The 26,269-nt window shown below is 40.9% G+C and overlaps 2 protein-coding genes across 5 annotated transcripts in view; both read right to left on the bottom strand.

The window, feature by feature from the left end:
- rgs19 (regulator of G protein signaling 19) overlaps window positions 1-8,702 on the bottom strand; it is a 57,930-nt gene extending 49,228 nt beyond the window's left edge. For 2 of the 4 annotated variants that reach the window (XM_056249999.1, XM_056250001.1), the window contains exon 1: window positions 8,539-8,702. In XM_056249999.1, the coding sequence (XP_056105974.1) occupies window positions 8,539-8,595 (57 nt within the window). In that variant the 5' untranslated portion in view covers window positions 8,596-8,702. The remainder of the gene's footprint in view (window positions 1-8,538) is intronic. The other 2 variants (XM_056250000.1, XM_056250002.1) reach the window with 1 other exon arrangement.
- Window positions 8,703-11,220: 2,518 nt separating this feature from the next.
- LOC130084629 (protein LKAAEAR1-like) lies at window positions 11,221-16,014 on the bottom strand. Its single transcript, XM_056249991.1, has 3 exons — window positions 15,704-16,014; window positions 13,515-13,637; window positions 11,221-11,496 (listed from the first exon to the last, which is right to left on the bottom strand). Exons 1-3 carry the CDS (start codon window positions 15,977-15,979, stop codon window positions 11,437-11,439), a joined length of 459 nt encoding a protein of 152 aa, XP_056105966.1. The 5' UTR covers window positions 15,980-16,014; the 3' UTR covers window positions 11,221-11,436.
- Window positions 16,015-26,269: the final 10,255 nt, after the last annotated feature.

The following is a 26,269-nucleotide window of genomic DNA, read 5'->3' as shown; positions in this document are numbered from 1 at the left end:
AGGTATCTTAACCCAAGTAAAAAAGAATATTCATGCTTCTCAAACACACACAAAACATACTCGAGAATAGATTATTTTAAAATTTCCAACAGCTTAGTTTCAAAAGTAGGAAGATGCTGGTACGACAGTATATTATTATCTGACCATGCCCCGGTTACTTTTACACTCCAAATTGACAATCTTGTATCTTCCCCTCCCAGATTTCGTTTTCAAGCAAGCTGGCTCCTGGACCCTGACTTTGTTAAATTCCTGGAGGACAAAATAGATCTATACTTTCTAGTTAACACAAATCAGACAAGTGCTTCAATCAAATGGGAGGCCTTTAAAGCCTATATCAGGGCGGAGATATTAAGTTATACAAGATATAGATCAAAAGAATATAAGACAAAATTAGAAAATTTGGAAAAGCAAATTAAGGTATCAGAGGAACACCTTTTTAGCAACAATGACCCTGTAAAGCGAAAAGAACTTCTTGTATTAAAAGCCCAATACAATGAATTAACCAGTACAAAAATAGCTAAGAGCTTGATGTGGCTAAAACAATCCTATTACGATCAGGGAGAAAAACCCGGAAAGTTGCTTGCATGGAGAATAAAAAAAATACAAACAGATAGAGCCATTAATTCATTAACTTTGGAGGAGGGGGTGAATATTGTAGATCCATTGGAAATAAATAATAATTTTAAATTGTATTATGAAAATCTGTACAAATCTGAATACACTAACAATTCCGAAGGGCAAGACAGCTTTCTTGATAAACTTAATTTTCCTAAATTATCAGAGGGGATAAGAAGTGACCTAGAGAGGAATCTGAGCATTGAAGAGCTCTCGGAGGCATTACAGGGCATGAGTAGTGGAAAAGCCCCTGGGCCTGACGGCATCCCAATGGAAATTTATAAAAATTTATTTATTTGCAGGGAAACTTTTACCACACTTGCTTGAAATGTTCAACGAAGCATTTGAAAAGGAAATACTACCCCCATCATTGAGATCAGCACTAATTACCCTTATATTGAAGCCAGGCAAACCCGCTAATGAAAAATCATCTTATAGGCCCATATCTTTAATGTCATGCGATACAAAAATCCTCTGTAAGGCCCGTGCTGGAAAGGCAAGCCCTCCATAACATACGTAGAGTCCTAAATATACTATATAAAAAACAAAATGCCAAGGACCATGCAATCCTGTCGCTCGATGCGGAAAAAGCCTTCGACAGGATTGAATAGGGATACCTTTTCGAAGTGCTTAAGAGATTTGGGCTAGGTGATGGGTATATTAAATGGATTAGGCTCCTTTATAATGAACCGCAGGCAGAAATAATAACAAATAACCACATTTCAAAACCCTTTAACTTAAGTAGAGGTACTCGACAGGGGTGTCCATTGTCCCCTTTGTTATTTTTATTTGCAGTAGAGCCACTTGCAATGGCAATCCGGAGTAGTTCTGAAATAAAACAATAGGTGAGAGGTAACATCGTTTATCTTTGTTTGCAGATGATATTGTCGTTTTTCTTACAAATCTAGACCCTTCTATTCAAGCGCTTAATTATATACTAACTGAATTTGGAAAGTTTTCAGGTTACAAAATTAACAATAATAAAAGTGCCCTACTATTACTGAATGGAGATGAAAGGAGTAGCTATCCGATCTCTAGGCAATTTGCCAGCTCTCCCGAAGGTTTTACATACTTAGGGATTAAGATAACCCCAAACATAAAATAAATCATTCCAAGGAATTACGACCCATTAGTAAAGAAAGTTATGGACTCACTCGAGAGATGGAATTCATTGCCAATATCTATTATTGGGCATATAAGTATCCTTAAAATGTCGATCCTACCTAAATTTTTATACCTTTTCCAATCAATTCCACTCCCTCTTCAAGCTTCCTTCTTTGCTATACTCAAGAAAATGTTCGCAAGATTTATATGGAATAATAAACGTCCTCGGTTACGTCTCTCCTTACTCTACCTACCATTCGAGCGGGGAGGGCTTAAAGTACCAAATATAAAACTTTATTATTGGGCAGCTCAACTTTGTTCTGCTAGATACTACTTCATAGACACAGACATTCCAGCGTGGATAGATATAGAAAAAGATGCAATAATGATTCCATTACGAATGTATCTTTACTCTTCTTCAATTAAAATGCTCAAAAAAACTACGAATAATCCTTTCCTTAGGAACACCATTTTATTATGGTATGAAGCTCACAAGTTTCTAGATGAAGCAATTACAATGTCAGGTTTGTCACCAATTTGGGGTAACACAAAGTTTGTACCGGGTAGAAGTGATAAGGGATTTGAAAACTGGCTGTATAAGGGAATAAGTTAAGTAAAAGATTTTTACGAGGAAGGTACAATGTTATCATTCCAACAATTGATGATAAAACATGATATCCCTCAGAAACATTTTTTTAAATATTTACAAATAAGAAGTTTTATAGCCTAAAAACTATTCAGAACTCCCTTTGTCAACTATAGAAAAGCACACTTTAAAGCATTTAAGGGACAAGGGTAATCTGTCATTACTTTATAATATACTTTTAGAGGGATCAAAAGATAGTTCGCTGTCTTATTTTAACAGCATGGAAGAATGATCTTCAGGAAGACATTTCTAAAGAAGAGTGGATGGAATCTTGTTTATTTGCCCAAAATCACAGCATCAATACTAGGAGTAAATTACTTCAATATAAATGGCTTTTGCGGACAATACATCACCCCAGTCAAACTACATAAATTTAATCCAAATATTCCAGATAGTCAAAATGTAATCAAGGAATTGGTACACTTTATCATTGTGTATGGGAGTGTAATGAAATTCAGGGATTTTGGAAGGAGATTGTTTTTATGATCGGTAAACTAACTGAAGTAATTATCCCTCTTGCACCCAAATTTTGTCTGTTTCATATATACCCAGTAAATCTTGAGGTGAATGCAAGAAAGCGCAAACTAATTGATTTTAGTTTACTTCAGGCCAAACGTACTATTGCTTTAAAATGGAAGGAAACCCAAGGACCTAACCCAGGTCAGTGGATTAAAGAAATGACCAGCAACCTTGCCTTGGAAAAACGTACTTATGTCGTTAAAGGGAAACTAAAAGACTTTGATAAAATTTGGGCACCCTTCTTACATTACTGTAACCAAGTTGACCAGACAATATGGGATAATTGAATTAACTCTTCTTTGGTCATGTCCAATATTTAACTCAGCTCTTGTAATCCAGCAAAATAAATAAAGGCTCTGGTAAAATAGTAGAATTAAACTATAAAATGTCAGGCTGTGTGCTGTCATATCAAAAGGTATATTTTATATATTTTATTTTATTTTACTTTATGGTTTAGTGTTGTTCTGGATGTCCTGTAATGTGGATCTAATTATTTTAATTTTTAATTGTTCATTTGTTTTTTTACTCATTATTTGGTTTATTTTGTTGTCTTGATGTTCAAACAAAAACCAATAAAAAATTTTTTTGAAAAAAAAACTTTTCTTTTTTTATAAATATTCTGTTTACCATAGTTGTAGTTTTTCGTCCTTACTGTTAATTGACATTAACCCCGCTTACATTTCTAAATGCGGCAATTGCTGCTGTTTTGCACAGTAGCCTATCCACTCGTAGTGCGAAGTAGCCTACTTGAAATTGCGACTGGTTTATTTTTTCTGCGGCGAGAATAGGCATTCTGGTTGACTACTGTAGGTGTTTGCCAATGATTGTCTTGAAACAAGGCATCCTCTAAACTGTAGTGAGCAGTAGGGAGTAGAGTCCTGCGCGGGACTGTTTTCTTCATCCCGCTCCCGCCCGCGCCCGCCGAATTTCTGACCATTACCGCCCGCTCCCGCAACGTATGTGTTACACTCCCGCCCGCTCCCGCAATATGTATGTCCACTCCCGCCCGCACCCGCAAAACTCGGAGAATTTATTCCCGCACAATAATAGAGATGCATTGACTTTGTGTCTTCTCCCGTCCCGCAGGAAAAAAAAAGCGCGTATTTGTATTGCTATTATTAAAGAGATTCATGGGGTTGTTGGTTTCGTTTCCCTGGCCTGCATGTATTCTGACGCACTGATCAGGAAGATGAATAGTAAATGTCAGACTTGCCTTGCTCAGGTTTTGTGCTGTAAATACCTCGTTTAAGGTTCTTTTCCACATCATTGACATCTCCATCATGTCGTTAGGCAACCTCCCGATCCCGCAGGGGGTTTTTTTGTCCGCCCATTCCCGCCCGCAGCAAAGTTCAAACCGCCCGCTCCCGCGAGATTTGGGTTGGGTCCCGCGGGACCCGGCGGGACTCAATCCCAATGCAGCCCTCTAGTAGGGAAGGCAAAAGCAACCTATATTGCGATGGAATGCAATATAAACAATAAGAAGGGCCTTCTCTCCATTCTGCCTTTTGTTTGATAATCACCGTGACAACTTCAATGCGTGAAAATGTTTACATTGAGGCTATTTCAATAGATTTTTTCAGTCAGTGAAGCCAGATAATTGGGCGACAAATAGCATGCATATAAACTATTAATTTTACAGGCTAACAAATACAGTGTTTGGAAAACTCTTAATTTGAAAAATAATGAATGCATATCATGCCAATCAGATTTAGCCCCACCCACAGGGGAAAATCGGAATATCAAGTGGTTTCTCTGATTTCCGTGCAAAAACGAGAAAACCAAAAATCAAGTCATAATTTCGTTTTTCAAATAAAACGAAAAAACGAAAAAAGGAGTTGTTTTCTACTTTTTTCGTTTTCATATATGAAAGCAAAAACAAATGAACGAACGATACCCGGACCCACGATGGTAAGGTCGGGAGACTAAAGTTTCATGTGGAGCATTCGGAGATTTGTTTTTCCTGAGGCTACCGCTGGGTGTGAATTGTGCTAAAATACGTTGCCTTTATCTGAAAAGCGTTCTGTGAAAAAAACTATCCAGTGATGAAACGTTTTCTGTGATGACACAAATCTTGTGGGATGTCCCAACCGCGGGATAATCACACAACGCGCACACGTCCGAAAATGACAAGTCCGATTCGCGAACTAATGACACATTTGAACCGATTCGTTTTAATGAATGGTTAAATCAACTGATCTTTCCAACACTGAACTCACGGGACATTTTTAATCGGTGTATAACTAATCGGTAACACTTTACAATAAGGTTCCATTTATTACATAAATTACATAAGTACAGTTTGCTCAAGTGTAAGCTTTAAAACAAAGAATCGGATCGATAAGCAGAACCGGTAGTGGCATTGATATTGATAAAATCTTATCAATTCCCATCCCTACGTTTGAGAACCTAAAACCCTGTTTCTCCCAGTTGACACGGCAACACATAACCAGCGTTATCAGAAATCTCCACTTTGGCTGGAGTTTTTAGAAATAATCGGTTTCTGTGATAAAAACGGGGTTTTCGTGTAAATGAGAGGCCAAACCGCAGGGAAATATCTGCATCCTGCCTTCGTGTAAACGGGGCATAAGTCTGCTGTACATATACAGTGTACATCTTAATTTGTTGATTGGGTTGATTTAACGGAATGTTCTCCACTTGTGTTTAATTAGCTTTGATTATCTGAATGCGCTCCACAGGTGTTTAATTAGGTTTAATTATCTGAACGTGCTCCTCCCGAACTTTGTTAATAAAACATCATTTAGTTTATCCTCAAGGTGGCAACCGTGCCCTGGGGGCGTCGATTCACAAAGTAGTCGAAGAAAAACTACATAAACAGAACAGACTGGAACGCATTCAAGCTACAGCGACAATGAAGGCCTACATAGACGAGAGATTGTGCGAAGACGAAGAGGTTAGAAAGTACCCTCATTTTAACAACTCTAGCATGAAAGAATACAAAGATATTTACATGGGTTGTAGCGCGTGGCGAGAGATTGCTCAAAACTGTGCATGCGTCGAACGCCTGTGTACACATACGAGTCAATGAAGTATACTTTGCAAGGCTGTGCGAGTGTGCGCTTGACTGTGCAAGTACCGTAAAAAACGAACTATAGCCTACTTTCTGCTTTAGGAACCCAGAGGTTACCGGTTTGAATTGAATCCTTCATTGAATGAACTTGCTGAAATTACATTGAGATAAATCTTTGTTCAATATTTAGATAATTTAATAAAAATTAAAACATTTATATATATTACAGGGGGAAGGGGCCTTCTCTGTTGAAAAGGAAATTATTAAAACGGATAGTTCCGGTCCTTGATTCTGATTGGTTGAGTTGCGTTGGAAGCCGTTTCTAAATTACTCAACAAACATACACTTGTGACCGCATTACATTAGTGTTACTGCGCAACTACGGTTTGTGATTCTTTGTTGCTGCATTTGTTGCTTGGCAACCTCTTTGGAACTACATTGCTTGGCGGAGGAATAAATGTGTTATAACGTTATATTTTTTGTTGCTGGTGTTTATTTTATGAATAAAATAAATATTAAAATTATTTTTTTTAAATGGAGTAACGGTTTTATAAAAGCAATAAGCCCCGCAAAGCCGTGTTTTACAGTGAATTTAGAACAGCTAAGGAGCGTTGTTAGGCATGACGCGGAGCGGAGCTTTATTCTATAGAGGAAACTGGCTTTGCGTTTTAAACATGTTTTTTTGTTTAATCTTCTGGCCATAGCGGACAAAAACAAAGTTCAAAATTACTCATCCTGCACTACAGATTTTTGTCCAATCAAATACCACCTGCAACTGCCTAATATATAGCAAATAATGGTTCATGGCTGTGACATAACTAAAGTCTATTGACTATTTTAAAGAGAGAGAGACAGAGAGATCATTGTTTTGCTCAAATAGCTTTTTCAATGGGAAATACATCAGCACATAAAGAATGGGGTCCTTAAAGCACCACTAATAATAATCTCTAGTTGTTGGTTGCTGATTTAAATTTGGTTTAGCTTGTTTCAAGGTCTTCATTCCCTGACTAGATTGGCCATGAGCACTTTATCTCTTCTCTTGTTATATATGGTTTAATTAATGCCAAATGCACCAATACAATAAAGACAATACAAACACAACGTCCTCTGTGAATGTAAGATTGTGACTTTGAGGAACAAATGAAGTAAGCTCACAAAACCTGATTCCTGGTACAGCAGAGATGCTGAAGATATCAAAGCAGCTGAGCTTTGACTGGCATGCCCACGTGGAGGCTTGCTTGGTGTTTCAAAGCATGTCATTCTTTTCGCTAAATATAGACCTTGTTGTTGTCACCACAAACTTAGAAGGCTACATACACTATGATGATTAGGGTGAATTCAGGTTGATTGGGACACTTTTTGCCATTGAGATGACTGGAACCAAGTGTCCCAAGTCAAGTCACCTTCATTGTCACCTTGTTTCAAAGCAGCTTTACAGTGATGATAGGAAATGAATGCAACAAAGATTGTGTTGACAATCAACCTGAATTCACCCATTTAATTTCGTCAAGCAACAGACATGCCTGTGGTGTGGTCAACAAATAAAAATCCAGGCTTGACGTCCTCAGGGAAACCAAAAGGTCACGTATAGACAGTCATTGATTGGACATAAATATCTCTTAACCTCGGGAATTCTCTTTCTGACGTCAGAGCTGCGCGAGCTCTGTGTTTCCCCTCCATTTCTGCAGGGACACGCGCGAACGCGTTCAAAGCGTTGTACCGCCACGCGACACCGCGGGCCCCGCCCCCCGATCGCGACGAGAACGCGCAAACAGAATTCATTCACCCGAAGGTTTCGCGCGTGCATCGTGAACGCGCTTTACTATACAGCCAGCTAAAGGGAAAACGATAAGAACATCTTTCGAGACGAAAAAGAAATGCACAAAAAGGCGTTCGGGTTTTATTCTCAATGGTTACGTAAAACATGCGGTTAATTGATAGAAATACAGACGTAGATATATCATATGTCAGTGACAAATGATAACCTGAGCTTTATCCTCCCCCACTTCCTAGATGTTTGAATTGAAAATACCCCCCTTCATACAACGCTATAATCCGTGCATTAGCTTTCACTCTCCGATGAACTGAAATTCCCCAAACCAACATTGTATCAGCTCACACTGCTTTACGGGTAGAGATTTAAAGCATCGGCTGTGGTGAAACCATAATGTGTTATGCAAATATTGTTTTTGTGAGGAAAATTCAAACCGTAATGCCCGTGACACACACACACACACCGGGCGAACGACTACTGCATGGGGCTCACAAAATACATCTTACAGCAGATGACAACTCAGTTTAGCCTTCCAACCAGATATCTAACCCATTCTGATGAAGCGAAACAGGAGACGCGAAAATAAGCGGCATTCCCTCTTCGACTGCGAATAAGCGCTGTATATCTCGGATACATTCAACCGTTCCGTTTCTAGGAAAGCTTCGTTTACACCAAGCCATAGAAGTAAGTTCCTGCCTATAAGACGGCACAAAAAACAAATGTAGAGACAGAAGGTTGGGGTTTACAGAGGACGACTCATTCTTCGGGGGGGAAAAACGGAAAAGAACCCACCATCCACTGGCAAACTCAACGTTTATGCTATTGAAAAACGCTAACGATGACAATACTTACAATTTTGGCATTAAAATGATCTGGAGGGCGGTAGCCGTTTCGTTTTCTGAAGCACATCCGTTTGTTTTTGCCTGTTTTGTGTGTAAAATACAGTATATTTTTTCCTCCAATGCTCCAGCTTGAGAATCGACACCCTTACGGAGGCAGGCTGAGGATGAATTGCGCATGCGCTGATTTAGACAGTTCTACTCAGTCGATTGACGAAGGACTTCCTCAGTAATTGTCATTTCCAGCGGAACTTTTCAAGTTGATCTGCCCATAATATTAATAATAGTAGCCTACACATTGTGTTGATTAAAGTAACAAAATAAAACTGTATGGTTAACTGACTTTTATGTAGCCTACCTATACAATCATTTCCCTTTTATGTATTCTCCCTTATGTGAATAACCCAAACATTCACATAACTTCTACCCAACTTAAATATGTGATTTTCTTTACATGTATATAACAATTTATTGACCACAAAGCAGACATGAGGATTTAAGGTATGTAGAATTTCTATTAATTGAATCATCATTGTTTCATAGATTATAATCATGTCTTCACAGAAACCTTGTGGATATCCAGCAGGGGGCGCCAAACACTAAAAGAACAACGAGTCCCAAAAATCCCCCAATAGCTTTTCTTCAAGATTCCTGAAGATAAAAACATAATAATACAATAATCAATATCAAATAGATGCAACTCAACTGGCTTAACATGCGAGTTTTATTGCTTTGAATGATCTTGATGCGTTTTATTGCCAGATTCGATGTGCTTTTACTAATGCCATCTGAAGTAGCGTGTCTCTCTTGATAAAACTCCACTGTTCAACAGTTAAAGTGTGAGCCTATAAGAAATGGCTGAGGGTTACGAGGGGACACCTATGCGGCGACCACTTGGTGTCAGTAAAGCTCTCTGCCTAGGGCTGAACCCCCTCGTACACCATTAAGAAGTCTGCAGTTTGATTTATCATGAGTAAATGCGTATCCCCACTAAAATCACCTATTTTGCTGTGCATTTAGGCACAATAAGAATGTCTTTAAAAAGCAATTCCTTTTAGGTATAATTAATGATAGTCAATGTTGTTAAGGCTATTTTCTCTCCCCACCTTGCTAGCAGCTCAGCTAATTGTGTTATCTGCTTCATGTCATCTTCATCACCCCCATCTTTAATTTAAGAGACATGAAATTGACCAATCTTTCTCCCTCCCCTCCCCTCTAATTACAATGCTGACATAATGACTTTAAGCCATAATTAGGTTGAATTCTGACTTTGTTTACCTATCTCTCATGCAGAGAACCAACATGTTTGCTCAGGGTGAAGACATGAGTGTAGCCTATAACTCTCAAATAGCATCACACTTAAAGCACTTTGCTTTGTCATTGGCTCCCTTTCTGTCATAACGTCAGCAATCTGAAAGGTGATTAGAGGGCAGTTTTATTTCTCAGACACTATTCATGCACCTTACAGACTCATCATCCGCTCACAGTTCGACCCCCCCCCCCCCCCCCCCCCCCCGCTGCCAGATTCACCCCATGGCCATCATGCTTTACAGATACTTCACACACACACAAAAAGTCTTGCTGACAGAAGCATGTGTTTGACTGCTACTGACATTGCAAGCTGCCCTGTTCTTTACTCTCACTTCTATTTGCCAGTAATGTCAGTCTGGGCTTCTTCTTCTTTTTTTCACCCTGAAAATCTCTGTGCTTTAGCTGAAGACTTTCATTTTGTCATATGGGTTTTTGTTCTCGATAATATTCTGCTGAGATGGGATTACTGAACATCCAGTCTCCGCTTTGGCATCCCCCTTTGGTTTCCAAAACCCAGTTTGGAGATAATAGCAGAAAATATGAAATATGATACAATAAGATCAGAGGTTCAGACCTCTGGTTATTGCAAGAGCTGCACAGTGGATTTTATACAACAGTTAGTCCTAGTCTTCTATATTGCTAAAAAAATGAATGTTGCTAAAAATGAACAGAATTAAACACATTCCTATATCGGTACCATATCGATTACCAGTCAATGTACAATTGCATTCAATATATTTTACATTTAGATTACCTTTGCTGTCATATAACCAGTGTTGTTATCATTTACTAAAACTATTAAAAATTGTTTGCTGTAATTGAAATAAAGCTGAAATAAAATAGCCCATAAATATTAGATGAACGTGATTGGTTGTAGCGAGAACGTGCTACGATTGGTCAGCTCAATGTGGCCGTTATCTGATTGTCTTGAGGAAACGGTGGGTGGAGTCCACTTATTTGTGGATTTGTCTGCACCTGGATGCTAAAAGTGTTTCAAAACCCACAAATGCGTGAGGGGATTTGCAAATGCACAGGAACCGATTCACAAATGCGTGAGGGGATTTACAAATGCACAGAAAGCGGTTCACAAATAAATGCCATGCAGGCAGAGTTGTGTTTGTGGCATAAAAAAAACATTTGTAAATATATTTTTTATTTGCAAATCTCATTTTATTTATTTGTGAGTTTTATATTTTTTTGTGAAACTCTTTACATTTATTTGTGGATCTTAATCCACAATTATGATCATATTTGTGTGGATCATATTTGTGAATTTGATATATTTTTGTGAATCTCTTTACATTTATTTGTGGATCATAATCTATTTATTTGGAATAATGCAACAATTCTCACCCCATAATAAAAATCTTACGCGCTCAATTGAGACAGATACATTCTTTATCCGAAAAGAAAACATGCACATAAACGACGATGGAAACACATTTACTGTTCATATCTTGTATGCTCAGAAACCAAGGTTTGTTGACTACTTTTAAGAAAGTCCAATCAAACACATGCATAAAGATTTGGCATGCAAGGCCACAATATAGTCTGTATTTTCAGTCTCAGAGCATTCAGGAAATATTTTCTTTGTCTTCAGTTATCTGCGGTTGATGGTCAGGCCCTCCTCATCCTCTAGGATCTCTTCAACTCTTCGTCTCTAAATAGAGCATAAAAGCAGATAAGTTCATGTTCTTAAAGATGCCCTTCCAAGTTTATTTATAATATGAACATCTATTCATGTAGCAGATGCTTTATCCAAAGCGACTTACAAATGAGGAACGCTAACATAAACGTTTCATAAGCAGTCAAGTTAAATGGATTTTGAAGGCATCCAACAATGAAAATTCTGCAGAATTTTGCAGAACACAAAATATATTGAAGCATGTTTCTGGTTGTATGTACAAAGAGTCAGTGAGGTCCAAAACAATGACTTTGATTCAGCGTTATTGTCATTAACTATAACTATAACTAAAACATTTTTGTTCATTGCAATACAATAAAATATAAACATTAGATGAAAAACAAAATCAAATTTATAAATGTTGCCTTGGCAACTCACTAAAAATAAATATCTAGTTCAGTCATGAATCTCTAGAGGGCGCAGGTCCTTTACATGCAGTCTACAAGCAATCACATCATTACCGCATGGCACAAGCTGATTGGCCTCTGCTGATCCTGCAGCCAATGAGATTGCTTGCTCAACTTTTAAACAGTCTGGTTCATTGTTTGCTGTGATCTAATCCTGCTTGTTCATCTAAAACCCTCCACCTCCCCCAGCTCCACCTGCCTAGATCTGCTAGGGGATTGATGTATGTCTATTTATGCAGCAGCAACATATCTTACATGCTCACAGCAGCGCGTCTGTGTATCTATTAGGAGTAGCAAGTCCATATAGGCTACTTGCTCTGCAGCAGCAGTGAAACAGATCTACCAAGACCAACATTGCAATATTCAATAATGCTAAAACTATTCAGAGTTGTCATGATTGAACTAAACTAGAATAAATAAAAACTAAAACTGTACTAAAACTAAAATAAATAAAATAATAAACCCAAACAGTATAAAAAGCACAAAACAAAATCACTAAAAATGAAACTAAATATACATTTTATTAAAATATAAAAGCTAATTAAAAAAAAACCAATAGTTTATAAATAATACTAAAACAACACTGCTTTCATTGTTTGGGCATCAAAAACCACAAAGACATTCTTCAAAATATCTACTTTTGTGTTCCGCAAGAAAAAAACAGAGAGTCAGGTTTGGAACGTGGAACATGAGGATGAGTGCATGACGACATCATTTTCAAACGACAAACTTTTTGGGTAAACTATTCCTTTAAGTAAAAAAACAAAACTTTATGCGCTTAGGCCTTTAGCATTAAAAACACATACAATCTCTTGAACTGAACAGTTTTAAGTTTTATATTTACTTGTGAAGCCAACGGCTAATGAAGACCATGTATCGATCTACAGATCAATAAATCATGCATATTTGATTTGAGCGTGCTCTTTTTTTAAACAGCTCGATCTGAGTCCCTGCGCACTCTGAATGTCATGATTCAGTAATGGCAATTCCATCAATGTAGGGTCTCGCATGGCAGCAGTTTGACCAAGCCTGCCGATGTTACACCGATGACACTTGGCACTGCATTGACATTTTACTTTTAAAGATAACATGAAAGGACAGTCAGAATTGGGACCCCTGTTGTCATGACTCTTATGAACTTTTTTTTTAAACGAAGAAGAATAAGCAGAACCTTTTAGGGTAAAATAAAGGCTGAGACAAAACAAGCAGTCACTTCAATATCTGCCTGCTGAGGGGAGATAATTGGAACATGTCCCTCCACCTGTTAGAATATGTGGAGATCTGGAGCGCTCTCTCTCTCTCTCTCTCTCTCTGGTCATGCTTATTTAAGAGATAGCATCAGGACTGTGACGGTCAATGAGAAATTGTCAACTGGGGGCTGCTTCATGTTATTACGGCATTTCAGCAGTGGGAAAAGGGGAAATGAAGCAAAGATCAGACTCCCTGTGCTCCTATCCGTTGTAGAGCAGGCATTGAAGAACATTTTGGGACCTGACTCGCACATTTCCCTGAGCTATACATACAGATAACAAAAGAAAAGTATTGGGAATCTATGAGATTTGATCAGTTTTAAGTAAAAATATCCACCTGTAATTGGTCCATGCAGTCAGTGTGGTTTATCTTCCTCTGACTCACAGTGAGTAAATGCTCCAGGCGTACAGCCCTCTGCGCGGTAGACTGGCATGAAATCATTAAGTTAATTTCCTGCTCCTGAAAATTTGCAAAGGAGAGAGATTAGACTTTTAGGCAAGCGTCAAGGAGGCAAATACTCTATTGAGTATCCTTCCAAAGAACTGGGTGAGATTATTTTACTTGTGTAAATCCAGAGGTTCATGTAATGATTTTTGATTAAGGGTTTGATTAAAGGAAATTTACTAGCAATTTCTGGGTGAAAATGGTTTCACGCTGCTAACACCATTTTTTTTTCAGCTTGCAGGGGTGTGTTTAAGTGGACTAAATCATTGGAGAAATCCTGCATATGTCTGTCTGTCTGTCTTTTCACCAGATGACATTTTGATTAAACATTATGAGCAACGTAAAAAAAAAAAAACATGCAGTCATGTACAGTAAGATCAATAACATGCTTTTAGAAAATAGGTGACATTTCATTTCATGCCAACTTTAAGTGAGATGAAGATTCCAGTCATAAGTAACTAGTTTTATTTTAAATGTTTGTAGCTTCACAGCGGTATAAATGTTAAAAATACCACCATTCTAAATATGCCAAAATAAATAAATGAATCACGGATGACTATGTACAGCCGTGGCCAAAAGTAATTGCAGTGACAACGTTTGCTGCTTCAGTATTTGTAGATTCTTTTTTCAGATGGGTTTTCAGAATTTTTAAAGGCTTTATTGAAAATAAATAAAAATAAGACTCAATATTTACAGTGTTGACTGTTCTTCTTCATAACCTCTGCAATTCGCTCTGGCATGCTGGATGTCAGCTTCTGGGCCAAATCTGACTGGTGGTGATCCATTCCTGCCTTATTAGTGTTCGGAGTGGATCACAATTTGTGGACTTCTGCTTGTTCACTCGCCTTATGCGGATTGACCACAGGTTCTCATATGAGATCCGGGGAGTTGCCTGGCCATGACAATTTCAGTGATGATCTCCGAGCCACATCATTATCACTATTGCTTTGTCACACGGTGCTCCATCATGCTGGAAAATACACGGATCATCATCAAATTGCTCTTGGTTCTTTGGGAGAAATTGTTCTTACAGGACGTTTTGATACCAAAGTAACCCCACATGGTCTCAGGATGCTTCACTGTTGGTACGACACAGGACTCATGGTAGCATTCACCTTTTCTTCTCCAGACAATTGATTTTCCAAAGTTCTCAAATAGTCGGAAGGCGGCTTCAACAAAGAAAATAACTTTGCACCAGTCTTCTACTGTCCAATCCTTGTACTTCCTGCAGAATTTCAGTCAGTCCTTATGCTTTTCTTGGATAGAAGTGGCTTCTTTGCTGCCCTTCTTGACACCAGGCCGTTTTCCAAAAGTATTGGCCTCCCTGTGTGTGCAGATGTACTCACACCAACCTGCTGCCAATGCTGAGCAGCTCTGCACCGGGAATGATACGATGACTGGAAGAGCCAGTCCTGGCGCTTGCTAGACTCTGGGACATCCTAAAGCCTTCTTCACTGCAGTTTAACCTCTCTCCTTGAAGTTCTTGATGATCCGGTAAATGGTTCTTTCAGGCATAATATTTGTTTGCAGCAATTTCCTACACGTCTTTCTTTGGAGGTTTGCTGACACAAGAACACAATGATTGAAAGCTTGTCTTCTCTCCTAATATAGCAACAGAATGATATAGTGATTTCACCTGAGTAGTTGTGCACAGTCTCACACTTTCCTATGCACTGATGATGTGATTAGTGAAATTATGTTAAGTGGTTATTTTGTGCCCCTCCCCTAAAAAAACCCCCTGTGAAATAAGTTTTTTTTTTGTGATAAAGTTCTTTTTTTGTGTGTTTTTTTGGCCAAGGAAGCTTTTTGCAATAATTTAAAATGCACCTGATCACTCTGCACACTAATCTAGAAACATTGTGAATCCACACCACAACAACTGAAGGAGCAAAGTAAACTTTGCGAATGTTTGTCACTGCCAATAGCCACAGCTGTTAATCACACCGCTAAGTAAACAACTGCTATTGACCAGGGCAAGACGAATATGAGCGCATCAATCAATCAATCAATCAATCAATCAATCAATCAATCAATCAATCAATCAATCAATCAATCAATCAATCAATCAATCAATCCCATACCTTTAGATCTTGATAGTGTAGTCTCAGTTGTCTAACACGATTCCTCGCCTCTGCGGCTTTTAATTGCGCGGTGAGTTGATTTTGGCGCTCGGCAGCAGCAGTGGAAGTGCAGACCTGACAGGATTTTTGATGATTTAGATGCGCGCACACGCGCTGTCTAGCCTCTTCCATCCATCTCTGTGTTTGTTTAGACGGCTCGTTGTAGGCTTCGTGACGAGCTCTCTGCTGAGGGCACATCTTCACAGAAATACTGTTCCGTGATTTCCGTCCTGCCATCTTTCACTTCCACAACAGGGCGCAATTATAAGCTATAGGCCTAAAACAAATTGTTTTGTTGTTTTGTTTATGTTAAATTACTTTGACTTTTTAAGCTGACAAGAACATAATGGACTACTTTTTGTTTTATACAAAACAATACATTTGTAGCCTACATTGTAGAGAAGAAAGGCAAACTTTTAATATGCTATGAGGTTTTCCTAAACTAGCCTACTTTTCAAATAGCCTATGTATCTTGCACTACACATTTTTATTTCCCATGTTGCCAGTAGTGGTAGCCTACATTTTTCGTTCTGGTTCACTAACTCTCTTTGGTGAACACACACTTTGAACACTATTTCTTAAAATATTTATGAAAATATTGTTTTCAATAAAGTAAAATAAAACTGCAATGAATCGTCTTTAACATTTAATTATTAAACACGTTATGTTGAATGAGAAAGTGATTTGATTTGATAGTCATTCATAACTCACAAAAGACGCTTTTGTCGCCACCTGTTGGCGTAACGATGTAGCATGCAGAAATGATCGTTCCCTTTCAAGGGAACTTCGAGCTGCGTCAAACGCTGTGGGAACGCCCCTGCGTTGTGCGTCATGAAGCACGTATGGAATCAGCCCAGTGGAGAGACGGAACGTCATAGGCGGGTGACGTCATCGACCAGGAAACTATAAAGCACCCCAAAAACACAAGCGCATCAGCTTCTGTGCCTTCAGTCGCGCTATATGTGAATCTGTCTGAATGTAAACACTGTGTCTGTCTTTAGTATTTGCTGTGCAGGAGTTATCACATTTACACCACACAAACAATTTTGTATGAGAGACTATGGCGAGCGAACGGCATTTAAGAAGTGTGTTCCTCCCTGCTCGCGCTATCTAACGGGCGGGGATACACACGTTCTTTGTGTTGTTTGTTTGGGAGTGCAGCATGCCCAGTCAGCTCTCGAGGGGGCTGGCTGCGAGCATTGCGAGCGTCTGTTATGGACGCTCCGCTCCCGCCGGGCACTCTTTGAGGAGAGTGCTCGGTGCGCGCTCCCCGCGGTTCGAGTCCCGCTTCTGCCGAGGCTAAGCGGCGACGCTTATCGTGGGGATCGCAAATGGATCTTTCAGCGGGGTTAGAGACGGGCTCTGCCTTATCTCTGCCTTTACCTGTTAGATCCAGTGTCTCAGCCCAGTTTGGAAGCACGCTCTGCGGTTTCTTCCGCCCGGGCTGAGGCACCAGTACTGCAACTATCTAACGTTAGTTATAAGAACTAGGAGATAAAAATAGCAGTATTGACGAGGGAGATGTGGAGGACTCGCCACCTAACACTCCCGAAAGTGAAAAGCTCATGGAGGTTCTCACTCGAGCTGTATTAAAACTAAGCATTGAGTGGCCAGTGGCTAGGCAGGAGTCTGTTATTAAATCTTAAGTTAGATGAAAGATTTCTCCCTTCCCGTGTGCAACCTCCATGCCGGTGCTTGCCGTTTTTTCATGATCTCCATACTGAGGTGTCGAGATTATGGAAGAAGCAGGCTTCTGATATAATTTTAGCCCCCAATCATTCACATATTCAGATTTAACGGGGGCTAGGTTTTTGAAAAGAAAAGACGGCACTTTGCCGCGGGTAGAAGAGACGCTTGCGAGCTATCTCTCTTCCGAGGCTGCATTGTCATTTAAAGCACCGGCATTACCTTCCAAGCCATTATGAAATATTTCGGCTTTGTAAAGTGTATTTGGCGGCAGGTCAGGCTGCGTCGTGTCTGCATACAATGTCTATATTGCAGGCACACCAGGCTGATTTGCTAAAGGACGTGAGCTTGAGTGAGGAGGCAGTACTGACGTGGTTCGAGAACTGTGTCAGGCTGCCGATTTGTGGTAAAATGGTTTTTTTCCAACATGAAACAGAAAGAGAAAGCTTTCTTTTAGATGATCCACTCTCCCCTGCGGGGTTATTCAGTGACTTAGTTAATACTGTCATTGATAATTTCAGGAAGAAAAGAAGCAGGCAGCAGCTTTTAAAAGATTTCTTCCATTAAAAGTTCACGTCCACGGGGCTGCTGGGCGGGAGCACCCCCGGCCGTCCACGAGCTCATCGCATAGGCGCAGCAAAGCAGAGTATCGCGTCTCGCGCTCCCCATGCTGGACAGTGGGACAGTCACTCTCAGCCAAAGCTTTTTGAAAAATAAATATAATATAATATAATATATATATATATAAAAATAAAAAAAAGCAATAGAACTGTTTTGAGGACAGTTATATTGGTTATGCTGAGGGCGGTCTCCACCGAGGGAGAAAGGTGTTCACCTCTTTTTACGGTGCCCATTCTTCCTCGGTGCCCTCAGGGGCCCGTTCTGCCAACCCCGCCTTCATGCCGGGGCGCAGACGGTCCCTGCGAGCGCTTTCCCGAGGGACGCTCGCCGCCTCTGACACTGAGGGTGGTCCCCATCGAGGGAGAAAGGTGTTCACCTCTTTTTACGGTGCCCATTCTTCCTCGGTGCCCTCAGGGGCCCGTTCTGCCAACCCCGCCTTCATGCCGGGGCGTAGACGGTCCCAGCGAGTGCTTTCCCGAGGGACGCTCGCTCCATCTGAGGAGGGTCTCAGAGCAGTCAAACCAGTTGTTCCCTGCCGGTGCGCCGTTACAGGGCCTGTGTTTGCTGCTCAAATTACACCAGAGACCAGTCTCGAGAGACTGGTACCCTTAGTAGAATTTGTTTGGCAGAGTGGAAAAGCCTTCCAAGAATATCTCAGTGGGTCCTGCAGACAGTAGTAAGAGGTTATGCGATCCAATTTAGGTGTCGTCCACCAAAACTCAGAGGGGTTCTGCCCATAGTGTGGGCCCCGAGCAGGCTCTGGTAATGGAACAAGAGGTGAAAACGCTCCTTCAAAAGGGGGCTATAGAACGGGTTCCTCCTCCCAGTTTGGAGCTAGGTTATTACAGCCGATATTTCATCGTTCCAAAGTAGGATGGGGGGTTGCGTCCAATTTTAGATTTGCGCCTATAAAATCGCTCGGTAGGGAAGCTCAATTCAAGATGCTCACTATCAAGCAAGTCGTGTCACAAATCAGGTCCGAGGGCTGGTTTGTCACGATAGATCTAAAGGACGCTTATTTCCACATTTCCATACTTCCACAACACAGGAAGTTCCTGAGGTTTGCCTTCGGGGGCGAGGCATTCCAATATAGGGTTCTTCCGTTCGGTCTAGCTATCTCCCCGTACTTTACGGAGCAGATGGCGGTTCGACATCGAGATGTCGTCCTCGCGTGGGGTTGAGGCTGAACGCGAAGAAAAGTGTTTATCTCCTTCCCTGGAGACCACTTTTCTGGGCGTTGTTTGGGATTAGGTCACCCGCATCGCTTCGTTTCTTCAGCCTTGAAACAGTAAAGCAAGGCCAGCTACTCACTGTAAAGCAGTTTCAGAAACTGTTGGGTTTGATGGCAGCAGTGTCCAACGTTATACCTTGGCCTATTGTACATGAGACCGCTGCGGTGGTGGCTCAGGACCAAGGGATTCTCCCCGAGGGGAAATCCACTCCGCACGATCAAAGTCACGCAGCGCTGCCTTCGTGCTCTGGTCTTGTGGAAAGAAACTTGGTTCCTATCCAAAGATCCTGTGCTGGGGGCTCTTTGTCGTCGCGTAAAGCTAACGACGGATGCTTCCCTCACAGGGTGGGGGGCGGTCATGAGTGGTCGTCCAGCCCAAGGTCTGTGGCAGGACCATCATCTATCATGGCATATAAATTGTCTAGAGATGTTGGCAGTGTTTCAGGCTCTGAAACACTTCCTAGCAGACCTGAGAGGTCATCATGTGCTAGTTCAGTCAGACAACACGTCGGTGGTCTCTTATATAAATCATCAGGGGGGCCTGCGGTCTCGCCGGCTTTACAAGTTGGCCCGTCAGGTCCTCCTGTGGTCCCTAGGGAAGTTAATATCACTGAGAGCAATGTATCTTCCTGGGTATTTGAATGTGGTAGCGGACTCTCTGTCGAGGCAGGGGCCGAGGTCGGGGGAATGGAGACTCCACCCCCGAGGTGGTGGAGCTCCTTTGGTTGAGTTTCCGTCGCGCCGAGGCGGACCTATTCGCTTCCAAGGAGATATCGCACTGTCGTCTATGGTTCTCCATCAGTCATCCAGCCCCTCTGGGGTTGGACGCTATGGTGCAGCCGTGGCCGAGGTCACGTCTGTACTCTTTTCCCCCGATTGCTCTGCTACCAGGAGTTCTGGAGAGGGTTCGCCGGGACGGGGTCAGCCTACTATTAGTAGCCCCGTTCTGGCCGGCCCGAGTATGGTTTGCGGACCTGGTTTCTCTCCTGGACGGCTCTCCTTTGGAGCTCCCGGTCAGGAGGGATCTACTCTCTCAGGCGAGCGGCATGATATTTCACCCCTGCCCAGAGTTATGGAAACTGTGGGCTTGGCCTCTGAGGGGGCCCAGCTCTTAGATTCCGGTCTCTCAACCGAGGTTGTTGAGACCATCCTTCACTCCAGAGCTCCATCCACGAGGAAGCTATATGCCTTTGAAGTGAAAACTTTTCACTTCTTGGCATGGAGAACACCTGTAGGACCCAGTTAACTGCCCAGTGGGTGCAGTGCTGGAATTCCTGCTGGAGCGTTTCTCCACAGGGTTATCCCCCTCCACACTAAAGGTGTATGTGGCGGCACTGGTTGCTTACCACGTCCCTTTCAGTGGAGTTTCTCTTGGGAGACACCAGCTTATAACTCGTTTCCTTCGTGGCACTTTGAGGCTGAGGCCAGCAGTTCGTGCCTGGAATTTTCGCCTGGTATGGTTAAGGCTTTTCTATACCCTAGGCCAGGTTATGTTCCTAAGGTCCCTACTAATGTTGTTAGACCTACAGTTCTGCAGGCTTTCTGTCCTCCTCCATTTCTGTCGTCAGACCAGGAGAAACTTAATTTGCTCTGCCCAGTGAGGGCGTTAGACGCTTATGTCCACAGAGCTGCCCTGTGGAGGAAATCAGAACATGTATTTGTATGTTTCGGGCCACCCAGGAAAGGGTGTCCTGCGTCTAAATAGAGAATGAGCAAGTGGGTGGTCGAGGCTATCTCACTTGCTTATAAGTCGGCTGGTCAGCCTTCACCTTTGGCTGTACGAGCCCGCTCTACTAGGAGTATGGCTGCATCCAAAGCTTTATTGTCAGGAGTTTCCCTGAGTGAGGTTTGTGATGCGACTGGATGGTCTTCACCGTGCAGGTTCTCTCGTCCGCTGTGCGCTAGATCTCACATGACGGTCACTTGCTCCTATGGCGACGTGGGTATTCGCGTTCCCACAGCGTTTGACGCAGCTCGAAGTTCCCTTGAAAGGGAACGTCTCGGTTACGTATGTAGCCCTAGTTCCCTGATAGGGAACGAGACGCTGCGTCGTTCTGCCATACTCCCGGCATTCCCGTTAAGCGCTCCTTCAGGCCTATCAGAAGCTGATGCGCTTGTGTTTTTGGGGTGCTTTATAGTTTCCTGGTCGATGACGTCACACGCCTATGACGTTCCGTCTCTCCATTGGGCTGATTCCATACGTGCTTCATGACGCACAACGCAGGGGCGTTCCCACAGCGTTTGACGCAGCGTCTCGTTCCCTATCAGGGAACTAGGGTTACATACGTAACCGAGACGTTTTGATTGAATCGTTTTGTTGAACGAATTCAAATGATTCGAGTAACTGAGATAAATGAATAGAAAGTCATTCAAAACATCAAAGTCAAAACATAACGCTCTGCGCATTATTCTAGATATATAACCCTCTTGGATCTGTCTATCAAACTTCAAACATAAAATTACATGCAACATATTTGAGACTATAATTTAAAACGTTTTACCTCACAAAACTCAAACGAGTAACTGCCTTCTGCAGTAGAAGAAGTGAACACGCGCTGTTTACTAGTCGTCATGGCGACTTGATCTTTGTCTTTGTAGACAAAAGCAATGAACCAGTTCTGCAGGCAGCAAGGCACCAAGAAATTGTTAATTTGTGAAATGACATTGCAGTAGCCTATTCATACCTATTGCAGTCTGAAACACGCTTCAGTGAATAAATAAAAGAAATACTGACATGTTATGTTTTGTAACACCACTAGCATGTTTTTGAACATGTAGGCTATGGTAATATGATCATGGTATTCTTCGAAGAATGGAGTAGGACAGGCTACCCCCACAGGTCTACATTGTAGGCCTATAGGAATATGGTAATCATGTTATCTAAGGCCCATGGTATTGTCATTTGAGACCACAGTATCAAAGCAATACATTTTTAAGTGAACCTATGGCATATTTTGAGGTAAACATAGTTCTGAAACAGATGAAGTGAACAATAACTGCAATAAAGCATTACAAAATTTGCATGTGTGTAAGATACTTGGCTGTTTAATAGGCTATGTTTCTGTGTAAAGGGAGGAGCGGGCGATTATTGATTGTTGAGTCCCAGCTCCTCCTCACGGCAGGTGCTGAGAAGATGAGAGATGAGATACATGCTGCCTGTTTGCATCCTGTTCTGCAATGAGTACAAACAAGGAAAGGAATTCAAACATGCACGCACTTCCTGAAAATGAACCTCTGTACACAAACCTGCATGTTTTTTTTTTCTTTTCTCACCTTGCTGGGTTTTTACTGATGCACTATTGGCGCTGCTGGGGGGAAATTGGACTGGCTGCACGTCACCATGCAATTAACATTGATCTCAGAGTGCTGTGCAAAGTTCAATGTTCTCCATCACTATGGATCCCACAGTAGCACACTGAACTCCCGCTGTGATCTATGAACTATATAATGTGGAAAAAAATGGAAAGTGATATCTTATTTTACAACTTGTTTCCATGAAAATACAATAGCCAAACCCTTAAGAAACGCATTGAATAGTTTATTAAATATCTGCATTTATTTGATTTTATTTAAATAATCATATTTTCAAAATCTATTAATTAAAACTCATTGGAATGAGCATATATCTGTTAATTGTGAAAACAATGAGCATTACATATATGAACATGGTTCAAGTTAGGTAATCCGTGGAACAAGCAATCTTCATTTAGTTAAATGTATGAGATTGGTTTACATATAATAAATTGGATTTATTGATGATGAATAAACCTGCTTATTGTGTTTAAAACACATTCTGTTTATTAGTACTATTGCAGAAATGCCATTCTTGCTTGTTTCATTTACTAACAAATAGCCTATGCATCATATTAAGTTTATTATTTTTTGAGTGTAGTTACAATTTTATCAAATAAAAATTTCTCCTGTTTGTTGCCATATAAATATCAAAAGCGTCACAGGTCTGATTTTTTTTTTTTTTGTAATTTTTTTTTTTTTTTTTTACAAATGTCTCTATTTACTAATCGGTTTTAAAGAAAAGGAGTGAAATTAACAATGTGTCAAGTGCTGTCAATTGAACTTAATTCTGAACCCAGAATATTTGTTTAACAACCCAATAAAACCATTGCATGTGTTTGTACAGTGAGGAGAAATTGTCCATCACTTAATTCCCGAAGATCATATTTGAAAAATGAGTTTCTAAGAGCTCCCTCTGTTTGGCTCTGAGCCCATAAAGGCCCTAAAAGCTCTTGAAAGGGATGATTCACAGTCTCTCTGCGGGTGCTTTTATTAATCTTTAGAAACACCATACCACACTAGAAAAGAAAGAAAAGTTAACTTTCAGTATTGTAGAAATGTGTTGTGTTTCCAGCGCTAATATATGACACACTTGCTCTTTGATTCTAGGCTGCTAAACTTATGTGTGTGTAGAGAGAGTAAATACTATATATTTCTCTTTAGCAGCAGGACAGTTATTTATGCCCTTCTGAGTGTGTCTTAGTGATTAAAACCCCCATGAAATGTTTGATCAACAGCTTTCTTTCCTGTGTTGACATATTTTCAATTCAAACAAAAATTTTGAGATGGCAAATACTAAAGTTTTACTGAAGAAAATAAAATAAAATTTTAGCCTTTAGTTACCAGCCATTAGCCTTTAGTTAACATCACAGCCAGGCACGTTTGTCACATTAAAAGCAATGGAGATATTTAACATTCGGTTGTGAAATATTTCTCTCCGCCACCTTCATCTTGCAGAGTCAGAGAGCGATGAAGAAGGAATTAGAATATATTATAGAATATATAGAAGTATTAGAATATATTGGAAATATTAGAACCTAAAATCTGAGGGTGACCGTTCTGATGAAGAGGTTCGCGGTCATCAATAGAGGGATGATCAAATTATTTCTTTATTTTAAAAATGTGAGATACTGTGTTGTTGCCTCATATATTGATGGCAGATGGTATTTAAGATTCAATCAACTCTCTGAATAGTTTTGGCATGTTAATAAATATGGCAATGTTAACGGTCTTGGTGGACTAGATCTGCTTCTGCTGCAGAGCAAGTATATGTACTTGCTACTGCTAATGGTAAATGGACTGCATTTATATAGCGCTTTCACAGACCATGTCTGTTTGTCAGCCATACAAGGCGGCATCCAGCTCGTCGGGAGCAGCCGGGGTTAGGTGTCTTGCTCATGGACACCTCGACACTTGGCCATGTGGAACCGGGGATTGAACCACCAAGCTTCCGGTTTGTAGACTACCTACATGAACCACTGAGCCACTGCCGCCCCTAATAGATACACACTTTAATCACGTGCTGCTGTGAGCATGTAAGATATGTTGCTGCTGCATAAATAGACATACATCAATCCCCTAGCAGATCTAGGCAGGTGGAGCGGGGGGAGGTGGAGGGTTTTAGATGAACTAGCAGGATTAGATCACAGCAAACAATGAACCAGACTTTTTAAAAGTTGAGCAAGCAATATCATTGGCTGCAGGTCGTGCAGGATCAGCAGAGGCCAATCAGCTTGTGCCATGCGGTAATGATGTGATTGCTTGTACAGTATGCGCCCTGCGCATAAAACTCATATGATTATGTTTCCCCATGGAATATAAAAGGAGTTATCAAAACATCATTTTTATTACAGACATGTTCAGTTTAAATTGAATAATTTTTTTTTTTTTTTTTTTTTTTTTTAAATGATACATTCAAGTTGAAAACAACAGCGTTTATTTGAAATATAAATCTTTTGTAAAATCTTTACTGTCACTTTTTATCAAATGCATCTTGCTAGCACTTCTAGCTGTTCTAGTTATATACACTCACCTAAAGGATTATTAGGAACACCATACTAAAACTGTGTTTGACCCCCTTTAGCCTTCAGAACTGCCTTAATTCTACATGGCATTGATTCAACAAGGTGCTGAAAGCATTCTTTAGAAATGTTGGCCCATATTGATAGGATAGCATCTTGCAGTTGATGGAGATTTGTGGGATGCACATCCAGGGCACGAAGCTCCCGTTCCACCACATCCCAAAGATGCTCTATTGGGTTGAGATCTGGTGACTGTGGGGGCCATTTTAGTACAGTGAACTCATTGTCATGTTCAAGAAACCAATTTGAAATGATTCGAGCTTGGTGATATGGTGCATTATCCTGCTGGAAGTAGCCATCAGAGGATGGGTACATGGTGGCCATAAAGGGATGGACATGGTCAGAAACAATGCTCAGGTAGGCCGTGGCATTTAAACGATGCCCAATTGGCACTAAGGGGCCTAAAGTGTGCCAAGAAAACATCCCCCACACCATTACACCACCACCACCAGCCTGCACAGTGGTAACAAGGCATGATGGATCCATGTTCTCATTCTATTTATGCCAAATTCTGACTCTACCATCTGAATGTCTCAACAGAAATCGAGACTCATCAGACATTTTTCCAGTCTTCAACTGTCCAATTTTGGTGAGCTCTTGCAAATTGTAGCCTCTTTTTCCTATTTGTAGTGGAGATGAGTGGTACCCGGTGGGGTCTTCTGTTGTTGTAGCCCATCCGCCTCAAGGTTGTGCGTGTTGTGGCTTCACAAATGCTTTGCTGCATGCCTCGGTTGTAACGAGTGGTTATTTCAGTCAAAGTTGCTCTTCTATCAGCTTTAATCAGTCGGCCCATTCTCCTCTGACCTCTAGCATCAACAAGGCGTTTTCGCCCACAGGACTGCCACATACTGGATGTTTTTCCCTTTTCACACCATTCTTTGTAAACCCTAGAAATGGTTGTGCGTGAAAATCCCAGTAACTGAGCAGATTGTGAAATACTCAGACCGGCCCGTCTGGCACCAACAACCATGCCACGCTCAAAATTGCTTAAATCACCTTTCTTTCCCATTCTGACATTCAGTTTGGAGTTCAGGAGATTGTCTTGACCAGGACCACACCCCTAAATGCATTGAAGCAACTGCCATGTGATTGGTTGATTAGACAATTCCATTAATG

The sequence above is a fragment of the Rhinichthys klamathensis genome, unplaced genomic scaffold (genome assembly GCF_029890125.1).
Source record: "Rhinichthys klamathensis goyatoka isolate OS25496 unplaced genomic scaffold, OSU_Roscu_1.1 h1tg000066l_1, whole genome shotgun sequence".
In the NCBI taxonomy this organism is placed as follows: Eukaryota; Metazoa; Chordata; class Actinopteri; order Cypriniformes; family Leuciscidae; genus Rhinichthys; species Rhinichthys klamathensis.
Note: the sequence above shows the minus strand (reverse complement) of the source record. Positions and strands in the feature narration are given on the sequence as shown.

Coding starts and splice junctions, on each gene's coding strand:
- LOC130084629 (XM_056249991.1), bottom strand. CDS start 15,979: ATGGCAGGACGGAAATCACGGAACAGTATTTCTGTGAAGATGTGCCCT. Junction 13,638..15,703: donor TACACTATCAAGATCTAAAG/GTATGGGATTGA, acceptor GCAAATTTTCAG/GAGCAGGAAATTAACTTAAT. Junction 11,497..13,514: donor ACTGCATGGACCAATTACAG/GTGGATATTTTT, acceptor TGCTCTATTTAG/AGACGAAGAGTTGAAGAGAT.